This window comes from Pelophylax lessonae, assembly GCF_965119305.1.
Source record: "Pelophylax lessonae genome assembly, chromosome: 12".
NCBI classification, from domain to species: domain Eukaryota; kingdom Metazoa; phylum Chordata; class Amphibia; order Anura; family Ranidae; genus Pelophylax; species Pelophylax lessonae.
In genome coordinates, this window is record NC_138779.1 from 85934872 (window position 1) to 85950308 (window position 15437).

At 44.4% G+C, this 15437-nt stretch overlaps 1 protein-coding gene across 3 annotated transcripts in view; it reads left to right on the forward strand.

Moving 5' to 3' along the window:
* NADK (NAD kinase) overlaps nt 1-15437 on the forward strand; it is a 214807-nt gene that overhangs the window by 60206 nt on the left and 139164 nt on the right. For 2 of the 3 annotated variants that reach the window (XM_082274343.1, XM_082274345.1), the window contains exon 2: nt 11563-11782. In XM_082274343.1, coding sequence (XP_082130469.1) covers nt 11604-11782 — 179 coding nt within the window. In that variant the 5' untranslated portion in view covers nt 11563-11603. Of the gene's footprint in view, nt 1-11226; nt 11344-11562; nt 11783-15437 lie in introns of those variants that run through there. The other variant, XM_082274344.1, reaches the window with a different exon arrangement.

Below are 15437 nucleotides of genomic sequence, written 5' to 3' on the forward strand. Positions count from 1 at the left end.
GGCCAGCCTGGAATTCCGCTTCATTTCTAGCTTGAAGCTTGTAATTTAGTAAGACGCAGAGCTCCACATGTGGATTGAGGGTGGCATCTATAGGTATCAGCCAGTTACATGGTTTCTTTTTTTTTTGGGCGAGTAGAGCAGTCCATCCCTGTGTGACCAATGATGGGAACATTTCTCTCTGCCCCTGAGTCTTGGAAAGACGCCTGGCCACTTGAGAGTCTGAACAGCAAGCCAGATGAAGCCACAGAAAAGTAATGCTTTTTAAGGAAAATGGGACTGCCTTTTTATTGCCTTCCATGAAGGGATAAATGTCATTGAAATGCAGCTGGGAAAGACTTGCCGCATTAACAAAAACATGGTTTGGTTGAGAACTAACATTCTAGTAACTATTCATGGTGTGCCTTGAATAGAACGGTTTTGAAAAACTGTTAAATAGGTTGGTTTAGTTCCACTTTAAAGTGGAGTTCCACCCTAATTTTATACTTACCTCCATCTTCTCGCTCCGGGTCACCTGAAAAAGAAATGGATAATCGCATATTTTTTTTTTTTTTACTTACCTCGTAGCGAAGAAAAAATACTTACCTTACTTCCTTCTTCCTCCTTCCTCGGCCGCGGCCCGTCGTCACTTCCTGGCTCTGCAATGATTCCTGGGAGCTGAACGTCATAGCTCCCAGGAATCATTGCGCCTGCACCGGCCCCGACGTCAGTTCCGGGTCGCGCGCGTCATCCCCTTCTAAACAGCTTCTGGGCATGCCGCGCGCGACCCGGAAGTGACGTCGGGGCCGGCGCAGAGCATCGTGGGACCAAAGAAGGCGGAAGAGGACCCCGAAGAGGATCTCGCTGGCTTCAAGCTGCCCACATCTGAGATGGCAGCGCTGGACAAGACGTTTGCAAGGTAAGTATTTGTCCTAACAGGTAAGTGCAACACGGGACAGATCAGAGGCTAGCCATTGTGGAATGTACTAGCCCTGACTGTCCCGGGGGTATTAAAAAAAAAAAAAAAAAATCCAGGGTGGAACTCCGCTTTAAAGCCCAACTCCAAACAATTTTTCCCATGCAGTAGGGCTGTGCATGAACTGCATGGGTTAAAGGAAAAGTACAGCCAAAGCTTGTATAGCTGTATTTCTTTTGTTCTGCAATCATTTTGACCTGTTTTCAGCAGACAGTGGGCTGAAGCCGTTGTTGGCTGATGTCACAGAGCCAGTCCAGGCTCAGGCAAGATCTGCCTACATGCCTGGACCGGCAGTCGGCTCAGCCTCTCAGCGATCCGTTCAGAGCCGGCCACTCCCGGCCCTTCTACAGCCCAGCGCTCCAGTGAGAACGCAGGGGGGCAGAGAGCTGCGAGAATGGACCAATGCTGCATCCACCTAGGTAAACATGATTAAAAAAATATATATATACCCATACTTCAATTTTAGCGGCTCATTTTGTTTAGGGGTGAACACCAAACCTATACTCACCTGATCCTTCGATCCTGCAGAAAACCGCACTCCCCCCACATCATTCCCGATGTCTTCACATCCAGAGCTAGTTTATGACAGGGAACACACGGGCCGAAAATTGGCCGAAAGTTGTTGGCTCGGCAAGAACCGGCCTACTTTTGGCCTGTGTGTACAGCTCCATTTCTCATGACCGGCTTCTGTCGAAAACAGGCATGCTGGAAAACCAGATCGGATCAGCCAGTGCTGTGTGAAAACACAATTGTACTTAATGGAGATTGCTGTACCAACATCACTTGTGTTAGTAAAGCAATTGTCAGTTTTTTTTTTTTTTTATTCAGCCCGCTGGGTTTCATGGGAAAAAAAAACATGTACTAGTGCTGCGCATCTTCACTGGTCCCAGGATTCGATTCAATTACGCATATCATGTCAATGATTTGATTCGATGCATCTTGATTTTTGCCCATGGTTTTCATCAAAACCTATCAGTGCAGCAATGTCAGTGCAGCCTCACCAGTGCCCATCAAATGCAGCCTCACCAGTGCCCATCAAATGCAGCCTCACCAGTGCCCCTCAAATGCAACCTCATCAGTGCCCCTCAAATGCAGCCTCATCAGTGCCCGTCAAATGCAGCCTTGCCAGTACCACTTGTAATAAAACTCTAGTGCACTCCTCCTGCTGGTATATTTCATGTTTCTTCTTGAAATCCCTACCGCTTACTCTATCTTATCCTCCTTCTTTTTTTTTTTTCTGTCATCTGGTAAATTTTTTTAGAAACCATCTTTCCCTGAGATTATATTCGCTTTTAGCCTGGGTTCACACATATGCTGGAACCACCGTGATTCTAGTGCGAGTTCCCGCATCGCATCTCCCCTGCAGGCTGTTCACCCTGCCCTCTGTGACCGCTGTCGGTGTCAATACAAAGTTATTGACACCGCCAGATCGGTTCGCAGATCGCAGTGCAAACTGTGAATTCAGACTGGAATTGGATCGCATGGGTGTGAACACCCATGTGATCTGATTTCAGTGAGGGGAAAAAAAAGGGTTCCTGCACCTTTTTTGTGCGAGTTCAGCCATACAACTGTATGACTGAATTTGCATTTGCGTAGACATCGCATGTGATCTGCAGAGCAATGCAGTGTGAATCACGTGGAATGTCTACCATCGCACAAGTGTGAACCCAGGCTTAAAGTGATATAAAAGGCTGATTTTTTTTTTTTTTTTTTTTCAAATTATTTCTTTATTTCTTTCTTTAAGTTCAGTTACATATACACTATATTCAATACATTTCAACTTTCACCAGATGGTATTATACTCCGGCTAAAATGAATAAAATCTCTATAGCAAATACAGACCGATGCTGGAGATGTGGGACAGAGAGAGGAACAATGCTCCATATATTCTGGGCATGCCCTAAATTAGAAATATATTGGGAACAGATTAATGCATAAAGATAAAAAAAAAACCTTCTGCCTTTACAAACCACTTTAATGTATTTGAGGCTTGGTTCACATCCCTGCAAATCGGTAACTACACACAGATAAACACGCTGCTATTTAGAGGATGCCATTAATTCTTAACGGTACCCTCGTGCATCGGCAACTGCATGTTTTCGCGTGCACTAAACTTGTCAATAAGCACACTATGTGGTTTGGTCTGGCGCGATTTTCTGAAAGGGTTGTGGACTTCTTTTCCTGCATTTTTCACGTGTAGGGCAGCCCACTGTAATGAATAGGTTACCCTACAAGCAGTAATGTGAACCAAAGCTTATATTTGTTGATTACCTGTAACACCCTCCCTTGTGTAGACATCCAACAGCCCTGACATTGCTGCTGGTCGCAGCCAACTTGGATATGATTGAATCGGGAAGGCTGGAAGCTCAGATGCACTTAGATAAAAGTACTTTATTTGTTACATTGGTACGCAGGTACAGTCTATATGCTGAAGCGTTTCGGCTTTGGAATCTTCATCAAAGCTTTGGTGAAGGCTCCATAGCTGAAATGCGTCAGTATAGCCTGTACCTGTGTACCCATGTAACAAATAAAGTGCATTTATTTAAGAGCATCAGAGTTGCCAGCCTTCCTTCCAGTGTCTGCTCTGCTGAATGGGCAACATGAGCTTGCTTGGTACAGACGCCATTCACAGAGCGTCCTGAAATTTTTGGATGAATGCAAAGTGTTCTCTGACTGGATGAGGTGGAGAGGTCATTGCCCTGCCTCTCCACCTCATCCAATCAGAGAATGCTTTGCATTCATTTAGAAAAATGTGAATGGGGCCTGGGCACAGGACCCAGGAGACAGTGGGTGATGACTGTAGTAGCAGTGACTCCATATCAAAATGTATTGGAGGATCTTATTTAACCATTTAAGGACCAGGCCTATTTCTGACACTTGCTGTTTACAAGTTAAAATCAGTATTTTTTGCTAGAAAATTACTTAGAACACGCAAACATTATATATATTTTAGCAGAGAATAAAATAGAGATCATTGCAATACTATGTCATACTGTATTTGCGCAGTGGTCTTACAAATGCATTTTTTTTGGGGGGGGGGGATACACTTTTTTAAATTAAAAAATAGGAAAACGGTAACGTTAGCCCAATTTTTTTCTATAACGTGAAAGATAAAGTTACGCTGAGTAAATAGATACCCAACATGTCATGCTTCAAAATTGCGCACGCTCGTGGAATGGTGACAAACATTGGTACTCAAAAAATCTCCATAGTTGATGCTTTAAACAATTCTACAGGTTCCCATTTTAGAGTTACAGAGGAGGTCTAGGGCTAGAATTATTGCTTTTGCTCTAACGATCACGGTAATCTCTCACATGTGTGGTTTGAACATTATTTACATATGTGGGTGGGACTTGCGTATGCATTCGCTTATGCGCACGAGCTCAGAGGGATGGGGCGCTTAAAACATTTTTTTTTCTTATTTTATTTTTCCTTTTAATTTTTATTTTTACACTGTCCCTTAAGAGTCCATTCAGACCAGTCGCGGTCGGTCGCTCGCCATTGAGTAGTACAGGACCCGTTCTAATAGGAGCGACACAAGTAGCTCCGACTTAGAAAAAGAGTCCTGTACTACTTTGGGGCGACCTGGAGGCGACTTGCATTGACTTAAATTTATATGAAGTCCGTGCAAGTCGCGCCGAAGTCGCGGTGCACGCTGTGCACTGCGACTTCACAGGTCGCCCCACAAAGTCGTGTCGCGCCAGTCTGAATGAGCTGTTAAAAAAAAAAAAAAATGTGATTACTTTTTTTCCTATTACAAGGAATGTAAACATCCCTTGCAATAGAAATAAGCAGGACAGGTCCTCTTTAATGTGAGATCTGGGGTCAAAAAGACCTCAGATCTCACACCTACCCTTAAAAGAAGGAAAAAAAAAGTAATTTTTTTTTCAGCATGAAAAAAAATGGGCCCTTTTTGAGGCAGATGGGAGAAAGCAACGTATGACGTCGCTCTGGTCTTCCAAGGCCATAGAGTTGAGTGGGGGCCATCTTGCCCTTATTCTACTTCCTGCCTGGGACATGATTGGATCATTTCCCCCGCTAGTGACGGCACCTCTCCCGCCACTGAGACCACTTTTATGTAAAAGAGGACCGCCCACCCTGTAAGAAAATACCAAGGTTATGGCCGCGATCTGCTGCCAAAACAGCGGTATTTAACGTCAAAGTACCGGCGTAGAACTGCGGCGGGCGGTCCGGAAGTGGTTAAACGGTAAAAGAAACAAATCGTGCATGTGCAGCGTATCGTACGAGCAAATCATAATAGAAGACGTGAATGTTTTAGACTTGCTGATGGGAAATTTTAAGTTTTATTTTCATAAAATTTTGTGGCAGAAATTTGCACCTTTTTCAGACAGGGAGGGTGATTTACTAAAGGCAAATATACTGTGCACTGCAAGTGCATTTGCTCTAGATCTGAGATTTCTATCATCCAATCATGTACAATCAAAAATGCTGTATTTTATTTTCCTTGCATGTGATTGGGTATTCTTTGCAAAGTGAAGCTTTACCTTACTCAGTGAGCTCTGGAGCAACTACACTTGCAGTGCACAGTATATTTTCCTCTAGTAAATCAACCTCTATGTCGTCTTGTGGGGTCTGAGCCAGAAAATGAAAGCTGTTACACTGCAACTCCAGCCATCAATAAATCGTCTCTCTCCTAATAAATGATCGGGTATTTATGCAGACCATGCTGCTGGCTGGACTTGGGCTCATTTTTAAAGGACAAGCACTCTTTTAGAAAAAATTGCACAAGCCCCTTAACCAAGACTAGACCGACCGTCCCCCCCCACCCCCACCCACCCAGCTGCTTACTTATCTGAATGTAACAGTCGTGGCCTCCTTCACTGTTTACCTACTCGGGTCATATGTGCCTGAGCTTTGTATAAAGCCATACTATGGGACGCTCGGAGCGTGGCTGTCTTGGGGCTGCGGTGAGTAAGCAGTTGGTTGGGGGAGTTCTAGGTTGGGGGGCATGGAAGGTGGATGAGTGCACAATTTTACTAAAGGTTTACTTGTCTTTTTAGAAGGATTTAGTTTTAAAAAAAATCGGAACATTTTCACTGCAATAGTTATGACTAAATAAATGTTTGCGATTGGTTGATGGAGACTTTGTTTGGTTGTTGGTTGGTGTCTTTTGTGTGTGGGCAGTGTTTTAAACTTCTTTATTTTTTAACTTTATTGAAGTGTCACAAAATGACACTTCGTTAAAGCGGAGTAACACTCAAAAGGGGAAGCTCCACCTGTCTGCCTCCTCTCCCCCTCTGCTGCCACATTTGGCACCATTTGGTGAACTGAGCCAGAAGTTGCCCCCCCCCCCCTCCACAGTAACTGGCCTATTCACAAAGTTTAGCATGCTGCACGCATGCGCAGTAGCAAACCGTCTGTGAAGCCGTAAGGTGTTACTGCTGGTTTCCCTTAGTCAAGATGGCGGCACCAGCACCCGATAGCCAATTGAAAAATTGGCTTGGGTGAGGACACCGCTGGATTCCTGGATAGGTAAGTGCCCTAAAATTAAAAGTCAGCAGCTACAGTATTTTTAGCTGCTGATTTTTAATTTTTTTTGGGGAGGGAGCCTGGAGCTCCTCTTTAAAGTCTATGCACCACAGGGCTTTACGTGGTGACACATGGTGAGGTGAGCGGCATTGCCTAAAAATGCATTGCACTGCTCCAAACCCCACTGCAGCATTGTGGTGTGAACAGGGCACATAAACAATTGTTTTCTAAGTGCTCTAGCATTGAGCCTGTGCTTGATCTGTGCAGATCAATGCAGATGATTGGTATGAGTCCTTGCATAGCTTATTAGGGGGTCACTCACACATGTGTTGATAATGAAGAACAAAGCAAGGATCGTTAATGTGCTTATAGAATTTATGACGTGTTTTTGAAGTGTTGAAAAATCTTCAAGAATGCTTGTTAAATGCCATGAAGGTGTTGCTTTTTTAGTGGGAAATGCTTACAGGGGAAGTAATCTGGAGAAAATGATCTGCTTTGAGGTGTAGTTAGGTTGGGGTGTGATGGCAGACATTTTTGTTTGTTTGATTTCTCTGCACGATGGATTCATATACTTTCATCTCTTTGACAATTGGCTCAGTCCAGCTCAGCTTTGCTGAAACAAAAAGCTTTGCCACTGGCAATAATTCTCAATGCCTCTGCTCCTACCTGGCACTGCCGGTATTGCTGGCTGGTTGATGCTTTTGCCTGCATACAGAAGGAAATGGTGCTACCATACAGCTGTTCTGTACATACAGTATAGGAAGTGACTGGAACTGCTCTATCCCAGACCTCTGTTATTTCCCAGTGCATTCTGGGATACAGGAACTTCCACTGCCTCTCCTTTAGTTCTCAGCTAACACTTTATAAATGCTTCACTAATACACCATATATCCTATAAGTGCTGTTAAGTCAGTGGGAAATCAATCAATGGTGGTGGCTCACAAGCATTGATGCCTCATGGAAGCAACATGCTGCTTCATTTTTAACAAATGCTACCGCTCCTGTGTATACAGCACTGTGCGGGGCCATTGTAATATTCATGCAGACATTGAAGAGCAGTTATGAGGCTTTAAAAATGCTGAATAAATGCTGCATAAACACAAGGTATTGACGTACATGTGAACAAGTCCTTAGACTTTATACTACAGCTCCCAAACTTGAGTTAATGTGGTTTTGGTGTTTTTATGCCAAAGCTCCTAAACTCAACTCCTTAAAAACCTACATGTCCATGTACACATAGGCTTTTACCAGAGTTTAGGTGTTGCTGCGGTGATCTTTCAACTTCCCTCTCCTGAACACAAAAGAATTGTGTTAAGAATAGGAACGTTTTGACTGCCAGCTGCGGGAAAATGCAAAACCCCATTCTGTGGTGGCCACGGGAAATGTAGGCAGGGTGTACATGAAGCCAAAGACTATCATCCTGTACCCTCACAATTTGTGTTGACATTTTTTAAAAGGCACTGAACCCTGGTAGCTTTTGCAGGTAGGGCTATAGAACAAGGCAGTGGCATTGCCTATGGTTGCCATGCAGCCGATCTTTCCCCGTTACTGACTTACAATGCCAGGTCCTGCACTGTGGCTCTCTTTGGAGGCTCCGTCTTGGCTTTTCCCTTCTCATGTCAGAGCCTCCATCAAGAAGAACAGTGAGCAAGATTCACTTCAAATCTGCTGTGACTAGCAGTCAGAGGCAGCAGTGCTTTGGATCGCACACTGCAGATATACATCTTATGAGGCTGTAGGAATAAGAATGCCTAGGCATCCTTATATACCAGGAAGCACACTGCTCATTTTCAAGGGGAATGCCAGGCAAAAGGTACAGATTTCCAATTACTGCCTAGGCACCATTAACAATTTTATCATTTTCCTTATAACAGCAAATTCTCCACTTTCTGAGTTCACTAACAACGATCATCATGACTGGTCTCTGCTATTTCACAGTCTTCAGTAATTGAATCTTTCTATGCGATGATGTCCTTGTCATTTGGTGGACTTTACTTGGTTCACATGTTTCAATTTCTGTGTACTGAGGCAAGAGGATCTGCATGACAACCCGCTATCTAGCATGTTCATGATACAGTGGGGAAGGATAAATCCATCTGTGGGCATGCTGATTGTACCCAAGTCAATCCATTTATCGACTTTTAGTACAACCAACCTGTCAGATTTTTTACATCTGATTACTGCCGGGGGCTATAACCGCTAGCAGTAATCGTGTTCTGCAAACCAGGAAGGCTTCCTGAATGCATTCTATGCATTAAGATAAAAAACGTCTGTGTGCAGCAGCCCCCCTAATACTTACCTGAGCCCCATCTCTATCTAGTGATGATGCACGAGAGTCTCGGCTGTCTGGAACTCTCCCTCCTCTTTGGCTGAGACACTGCAGCAAGCGTCATTGGCTCCCACTGCTGTAATTCAAAGTCAGGGAGCCAACGAGGAGTGAGAGGGGGTGGGGTTAAGCCGTGTCTCTGTGTCTGAATGGACACACAGAGCAGCAGCTCACCTCGGGTGCCCCCATTGCAAGCTGCTTGCTGTTGGGGTGCTTGGCAGGAGGGAGGGGTCTTTAGTGCTGGTGAAGGGAACTGAGAGGAGGAGGATCTGAGCTCCTCTGTGCAAACCCACTGCACAGAGCAGGCAAGTATAACATATTTGTTATTTAAAACAAAAAAACAAGACTTAAATATAACTTCAAAGCGGAAAAATACCGTGGCTGCTGGCTTTTAATATAAGGACACATACCTGTCCTGGTATCCCACAATGTCAGCATCCCTAGCCGATCAGTCCATCGACTTATTAAGGGAAACGGGAAGTGAAGCCTTGTTGCTTCACAGCCTGTTTCCTACTGGGCATGCACTAGTCGCGCTTGCCTTTTTTGAATGGTCCCGTTGTCTTCTGGGACCAGGGGGAAGGAGTAGGAGGGCCGTAAATGACGTAGGTTGCCGTGGCGACCTTACACAGAAGTGAGAGCGGGTACCTGCTTTTGACAGGTATCCGCTCCCCCCTTCTCCCCGAAAGGTCCCAAATGTGGCACCAGAGGGGGCGGGGGATAAGCGGAGCTTCCGCTTTTGGGTGGAACTCCCCTTTAAGTACTGGTTTACACTTTGTGGTTGAGCCTTGTTTTTATTGTTCCCGGTGGTAATAAGATGTTACCAGAGGGAAAAAATCTTCAACAGCAACACAGTTAGAACTTTTTTTTTTTTTGTAGAGATGGGAAGGCCGGAAATGTCAGTTTTTTGGTAGAGATATATCCTATGTCCTCATACCATACCACACAGACTTCTGAGCTATAGATGAGGGTAGGTGCCGTGAAAACTTTAAAATCCAGGTAGAAAGTTTTACTGGAGCCCTTGGAATTGAAAACGACACACCCCGAAACGTCAGTGTTTCTTTCTGATATGGCTCCAGTAACCTTTCTACTTGAACTTTAGCTTTCTCTGCATTTAGAAGCTTTTTATTGTCTGTTTTTTTATTGTCTGTTTTTTTTATTGTCTGTTTTTTTTATTGTCTGTTTTTATATTGTCTGTTTTTATATTGTCTGTTGCAATCTTTTCCTCACTTCCTTTCTTTGTCACGGTGACAGAAAGAAAGCGAAGTCTCTCTAAGGCTTACCACAGAGGTTACAATTTGGTTGTACAATATCCTTTAGATCTACCAACAAATATCTAGTACAAGGACCTGTCTGACTGGATACAAATTACTTGTATAATTTAGTTAGGTCCTCCTATTAAATACTGTAGTTTTGATTATTGTAAATTGATTGTGTAGAAATTGTGTGGTGAGCCTAAAGTCAGCCAGACATGGATCGTAATGTGGCCAGTTCAGCAGGGACCAATATCGATCCCTGTGTATGCAGGCTGATTGTACACAAGTAGACCTTTCGATCGAATTGTGTTCAACCAGCCTGTTGGAAAATTTCTCTTGATCAGCACCAGCGGCTATAGCCAGCAGTGCGGATCAGTGTTTTCTGACTGGGAGAAGTGTCTCCGGTGTCAGAATACAATAGGGCCCCTTTCACACGGGCGCACCGCCCAACGGAGTCTGTTCTGCTCAGCGGGGGATCGATCCGCCGATCCCCGCTGAGCAGGCGGATGACAGCTACGTCTCTGCTCTGTGTGCGGAGACAGAACTGTCAGATCCCCGCTGTCCTCTATGGGGAGATCGAATGAGAACGGACCGCCTGTCCGTTCTCATCCGATCCGATCCTCCTGACAGATGGAAAATAGGGTTTACATCCGTTCGGATTTCACGGACAGGATCAGATCGGAGAGCAGCGGGTGTCAGCAGACATGTCACCACTGACATCCGCTGCCCCATAGGGATGCATGGAGCATCCGATCAGGTTCTCCTGAAAAACTGACGATCGGATCGCCCATGTGAAAGGGGCCTAGCTCAGCAGGGGGGGATGCGCCCATCCACACTGAGTTTGTGGATGGGGGAATAAAGTATTTTTCTTTTATTGAACGAAAAAAAAAGTATGGCCACTTTAACAGAGTGTCAGGTAGAACTAAAAACATGACCGTTCTAGTCCATTTTTATTCATAACTTAAAAGAACGTTCTAGATGGAATTACATTTTTCATCCCCTGTCTCCGGGTAGCCTTACATCATCAGGGGATGCGTTTTGAAATATACCCACATAGGAGAAGAAGCTTAGCTGTTGTCATCAGCAGTATGTAAGTTCTGCAACTTTTATTGCAATCCTGCTGTGTGACAATCTGAGGTGAGTTGATTTTCTTCCTCCTTTGGCAACCCAGTATCCTGTTTGTGTATTGATATAGACTTCTCATTCCCAGCCAGTGCTCTCCCGGAGTGCAAACCTATACTAGGGAGAGGAAGCCGGGTGGGGTTTCCTCCATTCTCAGACTGCACAGGGACGGAAGGTTAGCTGCCTGTTACTGCTGGCAGGTATTTGTATGGCCCCCATTCCCCCGACAGGCATGAGGTGTTTTGTCTTTTTCTGAGTGATTGTTTGGGTGGAGGAAGCACAGCGCAAGCTTGCTTCACGGGTGTCAGTCTTACCTATGATGTGCATGCAAGAATCAGCATATTGCTAAAAATAAAATGTCTATTATGTAATCCTGTTGTGTCACTTTTTATTATATGAAGACTTTTTTTTTTTTTCAGTCTTCTTCATTCTCCTTGAGTGAGGCATTCCCAATTGCACGATGGAGGGATCCCAGAGCAAGGTTTGTGGCAAAGACCAGAGTGTGAGCTCAGACGAGGCACTTATATTTGCACCCTGTGATTGCGAGGAGGACGGGGGTCACGGCAAACCTATCCGAGGCAGGACAAAGTCCCGCAGCTTATCTGCTTCTCCAGGACCTGGAAGCACTAAGGAGTTCAGGTGGGTACTTTTACTGTCAATTTTTATTAAAGGGTCATTCCACCCCAAATTCACAATTTAGTTACAGGAAGTGTCTGGGGATTGACTCACTCACTGGCTCCTTGCCTCTCTTGCAGACTTCACTGAATGATTAATTGTTTTGTTCCTGCATATGCTCACCTCACTGTTCTTTGCTAATTTGTAATTAAACCATAAGCTGCTCATAGTTCTGAAATGCTATGGATAATGTCTCACATTTGTGAGATACCTGCTGATGAACCTTATTGTGAAGAAGGCTGCAGTAGCCGATACACATTAGCATTTCTGTACTGTATCCATTCTTTATAGCTAATAAAGATTAACAAGAGGAGTACTGAGTTGCGGGCTTTTTTTATTTTGTGGAACGTTCCCTTTAGCACTGGACTCTGCATTAGCCTCTCGCCTCAGTACCTTAACGTATTAAGCCAGTTACAGAGTGCTTTACAGGTACTGCATACACATTAAACTAAAATTGGTCGTCTGGCGACGGATGATAACAATTTTGGTATTTGTCCCTACGTTTTTTTCGTTGAAAATGTCGGCATCGGCTGCTGAAAGTTGTGTACACACTAGCAGAAAATCGTACGATTTTACCTCGGAAGGGAATTTTCGGCAGATTTTCTATTAGTGTGTACCCCACTTAAGGGGTATTCTGCTTCTTGTTCCAGTAGATTTCAGTAGATTTTACAGCTCATCATCATCCAAGTTTATGACTTTCAAAGGCAAGTTTTACCCTTTCCTGCACTCTATTATATCCGTTGGTGCTCCATGGGTTTTCAGCTTCAAGCATCTGTTTCTCAGATTTGCAAGGCTGCCACCTAGTCTTCTGTTCACAGGTTCCTTGTCAGGCTTTTATTGTTTTCTGTGTCCCATTTGGAATATTTCTCTTTACCGTTTGTGACAGTGGTGTCACTGTGGTGGGAAGTGAGAAAAAAATCAAGTGGGGACTACAATAAAACGCTAATCTATCAATATTTCATTGAACAGGCCATACCACTGCCAAGCACTTAAAAACAAGCTTTATTCCTCTTTAGACCATACAATTGCTCTGGCCACAGGCTCCATCCTGGAAGAAGTTTGCCTTAACATAGGGCCTATTTATATTTATTTGTATGACTAAGCCCTAGGTTCGCATAAAACTGATCAGATGAAGAACCTGTGTCTGGCAGTGTTGTTGCTCAGAGAGGAATAAATGCTGGTTCACACATATGCAATGTCATACATTGCATGTGTTTTGCACCGCACTGCTGTGCAAATCACATACAATATCTGTGCAATGTGAATTCAGCCATACAGATTGCATGGCTGTATTCGCATCGCATTCAGAACAAAAGTCGCACAGGGCCCTTTTTTTTGGTCCACAGAATCGTGTTCACACCTATGCGATCTGATTCCTGTCTGAACTGACAGTTCACACTGTGCTATGTGAATTAATCTGGGGGTGTCGTTAACTTTGTATTGACATCCCCAGCAGTTTGCATATCGCAGAGTGAACTGCCTGCAAGTCGGGGTCGATGCATGAGCCCGCAGTGGATTCGCAGGGTTCCCGCATTGCACCAATGTGAATCGGCACTAAAATTTGTTTTTACTAAAATGCTTGACACTGATGTGGTCATTCTTTGGAGTAGCTGTGGAGGCTGTCTGGGAGATGGACATTTGCTGCTGGACCTGGGAACCTTCAGCAAATCCCAGTATAATTTGTAAGCCTGGAAGTTGGGCTTTCTCTTTGTTTGTACAGCTAAAAAAGCTAGTTTAAGCAGCCTATAGATTATGCAATCGGAACGGGAGGAAGGAAAGAAAATTGTGTTGATGGGGAAATCCCACCTGCAGCGCTATTGTGTTCTGCTGGTGAGAGAGTGAGTGGAGCTTTTCCCTGCCAGCAGGTAATGATCACTGCTAGGGGCTATACCCACTAGCAGTGGTCGCATGAAGAAAAAACGACAAGCCGGTTGTACTGAAGTTGATAGATGGATTGAATTCAGTACAAATAGCCTGCCTTTATATGGATTGAATCTCAGCTGGTTCCTTCTGAACTGGCCGAGATTTGATCCATCTATGGCTGGCTTTACCTAACTAAAAGCGTTTGTGTTACTACCATTCTATCTTGGTTAGAAAGAGTTTCCTTTTTTTCTCTCTCAGCGTCGAATACAATAACAAAAATATGAAGCAAAACAGGGTAGCTCAACCCTTTGAAGAACATGGGCAACCTAAAGTGACTGTAAACGATCACCCTGTAAAACAACCTATTCAGTTTAAAATAGAAATAAAAGGCAAAACATTTTTGCATCGATATAAAAATACATTATAAATACCTTTTTTTTCCTTTTTTTATAAGTGATCACATTCCCTCTGTTCTTAACTGCTTAAGAGCTGGGGGGAGGAAAAGCAGCAACACACTGAGCTTCCCAGTGAATGGCTGTGTAGCGGGGGGCATGTTAGGACAAGTCTAATCATTGAAGGAGAGCACACAGAGTTCCCAGCACAGATAGGGCCCTTTCACACGGGCACTCCGTATGTCCGCAAATCATCCTATTTTTTTGCGGATGATTTACGGACATAATGTATGTCAATGGGATTGCGGATGTCAGCGGATGACCATCCACTGACATCCGATTTTCTTCCTTTCAGTTCTGTTTCGTTTTTTGGAACGGAACAGAACCCTATTTTTCCTCCGTTCAAAAAACGGAAAGGAAGCAAAATCGGATGTCAGCGGTGTCATCCGCTGACATCCGCAATGCCCATAGACTTGCATTATGTCCGTATATCATCCGCAAACGGATGGGATGATATGCGGACCTACGGAGCGGATGACACAAGTGTCATCCGCTCCGTGAAAAAAAAAAGGACCGGAGCGGAGGCAAAAAACTGATCGCCCGTGTGAAAGAGCCCTTAGAGAGCTGACAACTGTGTGTTCTCCTGCTTAGTGTGGTCAGTTTTTAATAGGAAAGCAGAGGGGCTTGCAGGAACACCGGGGATTTTATACAAAGGAAGCAATATATAGAGAACAGGATTCTTTCTCATACGAGTACATGGTACAGCAGGCACATATTAGGAATATGAAGTGTTAGGGTAACAAACGCTTTAAGTGATTTGGTAACCAGTCACGGGTCACAAAGAAATGGTTCAGAATTTAAACTTTTTTATTTTTATCCCCTCCCGTGACAAATTGATTCAGGTAAAATTTCTGCATAGAGTGTACTACACTCCTGAGAGGTTGCATCGTATCTATCCTGACAGGGAGGCCACGTGCCAGCGCTGTCGCTCCCACCCGGGGTCCTACCTTCATATGTTTTGGGACTGTCCTGTGATTTCTAGTTATTGGTCGGCAGTTTTCGGGGCTATTAATGCTAAGCTGGGTTTGACTCTCCTGCCCTCCCCCGAACTCGCACTCCTGGGTATTCATGAGGATGATCAGCGCTCTCACCACTCCAAGCTCCTCATCTCGTTTCTTCTTTTCTATGCAAAGAAGGGTATACTCCTCCGCTGGTCGACTCCGTCTCCTCCGGATGTGCCGTTTTGGCTTAAACTGGTGGATGCGGACTTGCCCTTGTACAAGCTAACGTATATGAATAGGGGATGCCCTTGGAAATATGATAAGGTCTGGGCACCATGGACTGCGGATTGATGTTGCCTGCTC